The sequence below is a fragment of the Montipora capricornis genome, chromosome 6 (assembly GCF_036669925.1).
Source record: "Montipora capricornis isolate CH-2021 chromosome 6, ASM3666992v2, whole genome shotgun sequence".
NCBI lineage: Eukaryota > Metazoa > Cnidaria > Anthozoa > Scleractinia > Acroporidae > Montipora > Montipora capricornis.
This window is the reverse complement of record NC_090888.1, coordinates 60219277-60229276: the sequence shown is the minus strand read 5'-3', so window position 1 is coordinate 60229276 and position 10000 is coordinate 60219277. Positions and strand designations below refer to the sequence as shown.

The window sequence follows — 10000 nt, the reverse complement described above, 5'->3', positions numbered from 1 at the left end:
AGGGGACTGGAAAAGAGTGAGTTGCCATGGGAACCAATTTCTTTATAGCTGTGGGTATGTTGCCGGTAGAACTATTAGCCTACAAAGTTTCAATGGACTCAGCTTCAAATCGACCAAGATAGCTGTATTTTTTTACTTGGGTTTAGAGAATGATGTCATCAGTCGTATCATTTGCATATTCCACACATTTTTCAAACTTAAATATATCCAGAAGCAATGCAAACGGTGAATGGCGTTTTTAATCTTTCCTGGAATTCTATGTGATAAGCCCAAAAATTCAAGGGATAAAAATTTGATCATAGTAGCACTTAAAAATTTCTATGGAGTGGTAGGGCGAGTTAAATAATGACCGAAAAAAGACAATTCGTTCTTGACATGTTGCCTCGGCCAAAGCCATGACATTTCGGAGCCATTGTGGTGTTCTACGTCTACGTCTAAGCTGCATTTCCTTGACATGCGCACATGTTGCAGAAAACCTTTGTAACTGTACACCCATGTAGCATGTAAATATGCTTTAACAAGTGCACTTGCCAAGTAATTTACAGTAGCAAATATCGTCCTTGACATTTTTTTTTTTCCGGACAAGTGTCTTCTTTTACTAAAACCTGCGTGTCAGGTTTTCGAACAAGGACACTTGTCAAGAAAAAGAACTTGTTTTATTTGTCAATTGACAGTGCCAAGGAAAACGTGCTGGTGTAAATGTAGCTTCATCCTTTGTTTCAGTTCGACGAAAAACTTTCAAGTATTTATAAAGTGATTTATAACAAAGTCTGCATATACTTCCGTGACCAAATGACGTCAAGCACAACGATATGTGAAAGTGGGCGATGCTTCAAATCCTGGCCTGGCCAACCGTAGCCCGCGTAATATCAACAAAAAGCCAAAATTTAGAGCATTCATTAGAAAATAAAGTTTGAAATATCTTTGTGTCGCATGAATTGGAGTGTAACGGGCCTGGTTACGTAACAGTTTGCGCAAGCTGATGAGTTTGGCCTTGACCTCTGGTTACAATAAGCCATTTCCGAGTTCATGTCTCCCTCATCTTCAAAGCGAGTCTACGTGCGAAGTTTTTCTTATGAAAATTAGTTTTCATTCATGTGTAAAACAGAACTAATTACCATCACAAAAACTTCGCACTTAGACTCGCTTTGAAGATGAGGGAGACATGAACTCGGAAATGGCCTATTACGATTCTAGAATTATATTGATATATTTGAAATGCAAGTCTTGGACGGGATTTGATCCCTGCGCTGCTATCAAGCTATCAAGTCTGACAAGCCAGCTGAGAAGTTGACTCGATTTCATTTGCCCGCTACATGTTGTCACACCTGTACGTGACATTCGTCGAGTGTGAGTTTATCGGTTTTTCAATCTCGGTTGTTCCTGCCAAAAAAAAGAGACCCATGGCAAGGATCCGTTTTGAATCCGTCAGATGATGAACAGAAGCAGCATCGGGCCTTGGACTTAAATCTTGAATGTCGAAATTGAGCATTTTGGGAGAGGGAAGAAGGCTTATTTAAAAAAGTACGATCTGGCAACGTGTCCATGCCGCTCATTCAAAAGGTTACGACGTTTCCTGTTGTCAATGTAACATATGTGAAGCACATCTCACCTTTTCCTTTCCTCGGTCGTTTCAATGGCAACCAATCCGAAACACAAATAATGCAGGAAAATTGAACACTTAAATAGAAGGAAGAACTTTTAAGTGGAGGAATAAATCTTCATGTACCAATATCACATCAAACATACTCGTTAAATTGAGGAATATTGACGCCAAAAATGTTAACCCTGTTATAATTGCGTGATCTTCGTTGCGGTTCAATTTCCGGTGTTCTTCCGCTACGTCATCAGAAGGAGATCGTGGATTCGTTCGCGATTCAAATCATGCGTATTTTGTCACAAAGACGACCCGCGAAATATTCATAATACTCAGTGTATGATCGACGAGGGTTGTGTCCCTGGCATGGCAAAGTTCTCTGTAAGGAGATACTCAGATCCCTTCTACGTTCTTGCGCTAAAAGAGGCCATTGTTAAAATCTCGGCTCAGAAACAGTGTCCGAACGAGGGAAGAATCGTGCGTTCGGTGCTTCAAGAATTCGATTGGAGTAAAAGCGAGATTACCAAACAGCTGAAGTTTGCGGTTAAAGACGACTTAATTCTTCAGGTTACCACGTTCTCCAGCCATGGCAGCACCAAAGGGATACCGCAGACGGCTTACAGAATTCGTCGTAAAGATGGAGAGGATGATGTGAGTATGAAATTCGTTTCATGAGCGAAAACACGCGTAATTTTCTCTGCACAGGAAGTGGTTGGTTGCGCGATGTTCCACGGCTTTTTATTGTTTATATATTAAAAGCTTACTGAAAGCGTGGGCGTTACTCTAACTTTTCCAACGTGTTTTGCCATCAAGGGGCGATCACGAGATGTTGGGTGACTACTAATTTTTCTAAAATTACTTGAACAGTTTAAAGAATGAGAGGGAAATTGTTAATTTTTTCTGTTTGGGCAAATACAATCAGTGAAGTCAACCCTGACCCCCTTTTCATTCAAATTGCCATTCAAGAAAAGCTGGAATATTCATAACACGAAAAAATACAAAACTTCTTTCATTGAAGTTTGTCCGGTTTGTTGAAAATACACATTGAGACATTGAGGGGAAATAACGTGTCTAATGTTATTGTGGCTTTCGGTTATGGCGACTGATTTAAAATGTGGCAAGCTGTTTGAGCTTTTCCGCGTCGGGTTTAGCTTTCATGTGTACCCAGATGAAGTCTTGTGTGTTCCACGTTTATGGAACTGCTCTATGAATATTTATCGATATTGAGGGCCACTTAAATGCTCGTCCTCCTTTGTCGTTGAAGAGACGATTTCTTGCCTTTGTGCGCGAGTAAACTTTTGGAAATCGTTTATTTCGAAACGGGGAGTCGTTCTCGGTTGTTGAGATGAAGTCACCGACTTTTCTCGGCTATGGATCTAACATAACCAAGTACAGCAGACCTTCATTTAACGTTAGGGACTCACTCGGTTAATTTCCAGAAGTTACGCTTATTATCAACGCAATTTACATAATTTTGCATAAACATCTTTGGGTAAGCTAGAAATAATCGAAGCAAAGTAAACGTATTCGTGAGCTTATTTCGAACAATTTTATTTCCAGACAACCACATTGAGTGGATTTTATAACTTATAGAATTATCTGTTAGCTACGGCTTTGGTGTAATTATCTTTCTTTGACTGCTTAATTTGTTGTAACGAGGATATAATTTGAACGCTTAATCGGCGTCTGCTTCGATCTTATAAATAAATGTAGTCATCACGCATCCCTTGTCATATTGTTTTTAGCCGGTAGATATATATAATATTTCTTTTTTAAATTTTTTTTTTTTACGGTGGTGAATGGACAATAATGATAACATTTGCTAAAATCGATTGAAGGCTGCTGTTTTGAATCTGCAAGTACACACGTGTAGAATAATCCCTCAAGGAAATTAAAAAATATTGGTGGTAGAAAAAGACAAAATAGCGTCCGGCGAGGTTTGAGTTTTCACTTGATGTTGGCATCTGGCTCCAGTTGTTCAAAGACAATATAACGTTATCCAGTTGAAGTCACTATCCAGCAGTTTCGATCTGTGCAAAGATTAAGGGTGCATTCTATTGACCACTTTCCAGAGAAGGAATACAAGAAGTTAGAAATCCTTTGTTTTTCTGGAGATTCACATTGTCAAACACCTACTAAAATACTGTTAAACATATCTTTATTCTCCTTGTTGCTTCAAAACGCCAGACGTGCAGACGTACTGTTTTAAATCATCACTCCACACATTCTTATTCCGGAATAGAGTGACAATTGAACCCACCCTAAGTATATGCTCATGTAACTGTGAATGATGCATTTGCTCTAAGCACATCCAAGTAAAGATGTGTTTGAAACTCTTTGACAATGTTTAATGTGAAGTGTATTTTACACTCTAGATAGCGACTTATATCCAGCGGATAAAGTTACTGTAATAGTCCATGTATAAGCCGCACCCCCAATTTGGAAGCTCAAATTTTGGGAAAAAAGAAATAGAGACAACAAACGTTTAAGTCCCAATGAAGTTTTATTAGTGAACAACAAGGACAAATAAGTATGGTTTCAAAACATGGACATGGTGGTTGTTAGTCGAGCTTTCATATCAATTAAGTCTTTAGATACGAAAATGCCACTTGTTATGCCTTTATCTTGTGAGTTCACTATAAAAAAACTTAAGATACTCTCTTGATGCAATTTATTTTCAAGATCAGTTATGACTTCGAAACACTCCGTGAAGGTGATATTTAGAAGGCGATACATGAGTGCTTGGTTAGGGTTAGGATTAGTGTTTATGAATATTAATTACTAGGACTGAGAAAACTCCAACTCAGATGATTCCGTAGGTAAGCCATGCCCCTGATTTTTTTATTTGAATTTTGAGAAAAAAAGGTGTGGCTTATACATGGACTTTTACAGTATCCAGCCTTTGAACAACTGCGGTCAAGTGTATTTTTGTTGGCCCTTGTCTTATTGAGGGTGATGGTGTTAGATGTATTAGAAATGTGTCAATTCTATCCTCAAGAAGTTTAAGGTGGGTATGTTTTTTTGGGCACTAGTAACATTAGGGTGCACACTACATGTAAATAATCAGCTAGCTTCTTGTGAAATGTAAAAAATGTAAAAAACCAATTTTCCATTGTTGTCTTTTAATGAGATTGCTTTCCTTAATCCATTGACCCCTAGGGGTTCCCCATTGATGAGTAAAATGGTCTGGTGCTAGACAGAGTAAAATACCAAGTATGACCGGTTTAGGCCAGTTTAGGGGTGAATGGGTTTTAATAAAGGAGCTGTGTCACAGAATTTACCAAATTTAGTCAAATTCAGTGACTGGGAACTGGGGACCAAATCAAGTGAAACACAAAAATAACTGCTTGAAACATTGAAGGAGCTGGTTTTAAATAAACCAACAAATGCAAAAGAAGCCAGGGATGGGCAAAATGGAAGAAGATTAAAAGGGATTGCAACTTGGGTTTTTGAAAATGTTTAGGCTAAACAGTTTTTCAAAGTTCATCTCTGTTGTTTGTGACTTAAATTCTGTATGGTTGACAGACAGTTTTTTGCCACGAAGTTTTGATTTGAGTTGTTCAACCCATTCAGACCTCAAATGCCCTAGGACGCCCCTCGTTGATGAGTAAAATAGTCTGGCGTTAGACAGAGTAAAATCTATTAAGTCTCACTCTCAGGGGTCAATGGGTTAAGGTGGCTCTAACCAGTTTAACACTTTGAAGACAGACTCTCTTTAGAAAGATTTACACTACACTCTGTATCACATAACAGCAATGTTGAAAGAAAGACATGTTGTCTATTTTCTGCTTCTTTATTCAAGGAAAAGGTTCTTCAGAAACTGAAATTAAATAGGAAGGAATTTTTGCCTCTAATAGCAAATATTTTGTTTGTTTCAATAAATTTTATGCTGGAAAAGGTTTTTGTGAGATTTTTCATTCAAATGAATGCCCATTTTTAACAATCTTTCAGTGGAATATTTTTTTGTAATTTAATATTCTCTGCCAAACATTTGCATAAGAAGTTTAAAAATTATAAACATTGCAACACACCATGGCAAGAAATTTAGCTGATTTACCACTTCGTCGAATTTTCATTAATATTTTACTAACTGTACGTGGTGTTATGTACAACAATGAAACCAAACAGTGAATTCTCTGGTAACTTTTTCGGGTTGGATATCAGAGAAGGAATTGAACACCTTAAGTGGATGTGTCAGGTGTGTGTTTACAATGTTCTCGCTAGTTATATTTTGTTTATTTGTACTCAACTCTGCACAGTCTTCAGGTACAAAAAACAATTAGTCAAGAATTATTTGAAGAAAGCTTGTTGTCCAATTTTGCTTCATTATTGAAGAAATGGTTCTTCATTGAAAGGTTTGATCATCAGTGTTCCAAATAAGAGTAGGGTCTTGTGTCAATAAATTGTTTTTCTTAACCAACCACTCACGGCGTGTATACTCACATCCTGGTATCCTGGGGTCCCAGAACAAGGATTTCAGCACTGGTTTGCAGACGGACCTAACCAGAGATTTGCTTTCATCTGTGGCAATAAGGGCTAAATCGGAAAGGATCGACAATACAAAATAATTCAACATGTCAACGAATGTGTGAGCCAAAGGGCCACTGCTGAAGGCACGACATCTGGGTGACCCACTGGAACCCTAATAACACCCAACTCAGTGCCTTCTGTTTTTGTGTAACACATACCACAGGCAACCCAGTTTATGTTCATGGAGCATCTAGTTTATTTGAATTCATGTGAATTGTTATCCAACAGTTCAGTTAGGTTGACTATTGTATTAATTAATATTGTTTTTGGCATATGAAGAGTGGAAAAAATAATAACAATAAAGATGCTTTATGTTTAAATTTTGTATGCTAGGGTTTAACTTATCTTAGTAGTTTTGGACCATTAATAATAATCAATTAAATCTTGGCAACCTTTTTGAAATGATTCTTTTTTTCTTGGATCCACAGCATAATACTATACTAACTGCTTAATAACCGAGAGTGAGGTCGTTACTGCAAAATCTCAGTTACCCGTACTGAGGCCTTGCCGTATTGACAGAGCAATAGTGAGGTAGGCAGCTAGGCAGAGGTTTAAGATTTTGCTGTTATGACCCAACGGTCAAGTTTATTAAGTTGCTTATTATGTGGCTAACAGAATGGTTCTAAAGAAGACAAAGCTAATTTACATAATCCATAATTGGGAGAATAGTGCCCTCAGCACTTAGCTGTTCTTATCCAATCACAGTGCGCGTTATATCTTCCAGAGACACTAGCCATATAATAAATTGCAGTGAACTACATTGTTATTAAAGTAATATGTTACTAATATTTTTCTCTTAAAATAATGCTTCTTAAAAGCAGTTGATGTAAGAAAGAAAGGTACAGTGTAATTTGATTGTGGATTGCTAATACTTTGTATCAAGTTTCTCTTTATGTTTTCATTTCTGATAGGAAGAAATACAAGAGCAAAAGAAGAAGCTAACATCAAACACCCATGACTGGTACTGCTGGGGATGCCACAGAGCTGGGGAAGTTATAGCTTGTGATTACTGCCCACGTGTGTTTCATAAGAAATGTGCTCATTCTGGTACAGTATCCAACGGAAAATGGAAGTGCCCATCTTGTCAGGTAACAAACTGGTGGTACCATTTGATTCAATCAATTGAATAGAAAAGAGAGAACAACAACGTTAACAGCATGACCAACAAAACAAGTACTATTCATAACCTTCTTCCTCCTTCTAATACACATATCAATGAACCTAAGAAAGTCACTCGGATGTTTAGGCCCATTTTCAAAAAAAAAATGTCATAATAGCTGTATCACCTTTAATTAATGCTCTTTTTTTTAGATTGTTAACCCATTGACTCCAGCGAGTGAGATGTTACAGTGAGACTTAACGAATTTTTACTTGTCAACTGGGAGTGTCTTAGGGCGTTTGGGCTGTCAATGGGTTAACCTGAACAATGTTTTTTAGGCCTGACATCTTTCTTAAGTCCGAATATATATATATTTTATTTGTTTTATTTTAATAATATTTATACATATATATTTTTTAATTTTAGTGGAATATGGAATATAATATAATATACATGTATTTATAGAGTATACTTTTATGGTTACATGTACCTGTACTATATCTTGTAGATAATTGCTTAAATTCAACCTCTTCAATTAACCATCTATTCTTCCATCCTTTCCTCCTTCTAATGTATTAATACACAACTTAAGATTAACATTTGCTAAGAAATTGTTTTGTCAAAAGTGGCAAGATTGATATTGGCAACAGTGAAGTGCAAACAATAAAATTACTCATCAAATGTCAAATTCAGGAAACAATTTCTTAGCAAATGTTAGTCTTAAGTTGCTCATTTTACTACAACGATCATAAGAATATCGACAAAACATTTTACATGCAGAGCTCATTGGTACAGTACATAACAGCCACCCTCAACCTTAGTCAGCAATGTCCAAGGAAATCAATGCACTGATTTTGATTTTAAAAAAATTTGCAGCCTCAGAAGCTATCAGCTCTCCTGTCAAGCAAAACAGCAGAACAGCTTTCAAGGCTGTTGAAGTTCACCTTGGAACGAATGAAAGAAAAGGTATTCTGTTTGAGACTGCATGCAATCCAGGTGATCTGGTGACGTAATTTGGAGGACTGGGGAATAAAAATGTATCCCACAACCGCGCGCAACCTTGAATGTTATTTCCGAATACAACATGGTAGAGGCGAGGTTAGATGGTGTCGGTTTCCACTTGAACTTTCTTTCAGTAACAGGAAATGTGGGAGACACGGAATGATCTGTTAGAAACAAAACCCAAGGCCGCACACGGTTGTGGGATACAGCGTTAAAATTTTCTTCACAGTCCCCCAAATTACATCACCAGATCACCTGGATGTGGTCGAACTGCAGAAATTAAAATCTATGGGTCTAAGTCTTTTGACTCCTAGCAGTGAGGCTTGGTAGATTTTATTCTGTCTAATGCAAGATGATTGGTTCAGGAATCAATCTATAGTTGGACTTGGTTTTGGTAATGCCTAGTTCAACTCCTTGGTTGCACTTCTAAAAACAGCAAACTAATTTATGTACTGCCTGTTGGGGTTTGTTAACTTGATTTTCCTTGGGGAAATATGGTTTTTTGGAAATGAGAGTAAGTTCATATGTGAATTTTGGATCAATTTTGAGCAAAGAAATAAGGGAAAAAGTCTCTTAGAAAGGGTACTAGTAGTGACAGTATGGCTTTTAAATTATTGTTACAGTACTCAGGACTTTGTCCCAAAGGATTGCCCCATTAATCAGTAAAATAATAATAATTATTGTCAGGTGTTAGCCAGGCTAAAATATTTTAAATTCTTCATGGTGAATTGATTAATGCATGGATTTTGGTTTATTCTTTGCTTTGTTCTTTTGATAATATGTTTTAAAGTGCCCCTGTGATCAAAAAAACCACTTCCTTAACACCTGACTGGCAAAATTTTGAGCTTTGATTTTCATCCAAAGGCCGTTTACTTTGAGTGTAAGTTTTGGATTTCACGGTCCGCCATTACTCACGTTCAAAACTGACCGATTGGACCTCAGACGGTTGGATCCAGGGAAACGTGACGTCAGAGGCTCACTAGCTTAAAATTTCAGCATGTAAACGCAGCTTATTATATATGCAAAGCGTGAGTTTAAAAGTCTGAAAGCCCAAAACTCCTGTGCTGCATATTAATTCTGCGGCGTATATACATATTGCATTCTTAAAGTAGTGAGCCTTTGACGTCATTTTCTCCTCGATCCAGCTCTCTCAAGAACATAATGTTCGTAATGGCGGACCATTAAATAGGAAAATTCCAGTTAAAATAAAGAGGTGTCTTTTTGAAATCAAGGCTTAAAATTAAACATGGGTCACTTAGTGTTTTGTTAACTTGGTTTGAAATCCAAAGAAAAATATGAATTGATTTTTGGTCGCAGGGGCACTTTAAGTGTTGCGAATGATCTCTGCTGGGTTATACAAAGAATAGGCAATCATCAAGACCATCTCTTTAATAGGCCAAGGAATTCCTGGTGCCAGTTTCACTAGATGAACATACTGATTATGAAGACTTTATTTTCAAACCAATGGATCTTACCAAGTTAGAAAAGGTAAATTCTCTTCCATGGGGCACTGTGCGATGTTACTATTATTGGAGCATTGGGTTTTCATGCTCTGGGTTAAAATCCCTTTCTGCCCATCAACTTGATCTTTTCTTTGGCCATGCTGTAGCCTCCATAGTGAGCAGAAATGGTGTGACACAATTGAAATCAAAATACTGGTAATACTTACATGTAAATAGGCAATTTAAATAGAATAGGTTGGGGATAGTTTTTGGGACATGGTGTGGCATTGAAATAAAGGAAGTCTTTGTAATCAAGTTGAAGTTTTAGTC

The 10000-nt window shown here is 37.2% G+C and overlaps 1 protein-coding gene across 1 annotated transcript in view; it reads left to right on the top strand.

The window, feature by feature from the left end:
- Window positions 1-1179: 1179 nt before the first annotated feature.
- Window positions 1180-10000, top strand: part of LOC138052739 (zinc finger MYND domain-containing protein 11-like) — a 21392-nt gene continuing 12571 nt past the window's right edge. Inside the window, exons 1-4 of the mRNA XM_068899301.1 lie at window positions 1180-2248; window positions 7039-7215; window positions 8103-8192; window positions 9624-9716. Coding sequence (XP_068755402.1) covers window positions 1937-2248; window positions 7039-7215; window positions 8103-8192; window positions 9624-9716 — 672 coding nt within the window. The 5' untranslated portion in view covers window positions 1180-1936. The remainder of the gene's footprint in view (window positions 2249-7038; window positions 7216-8102; window positions 8193-9623; window positions 9717-10000) is intronic.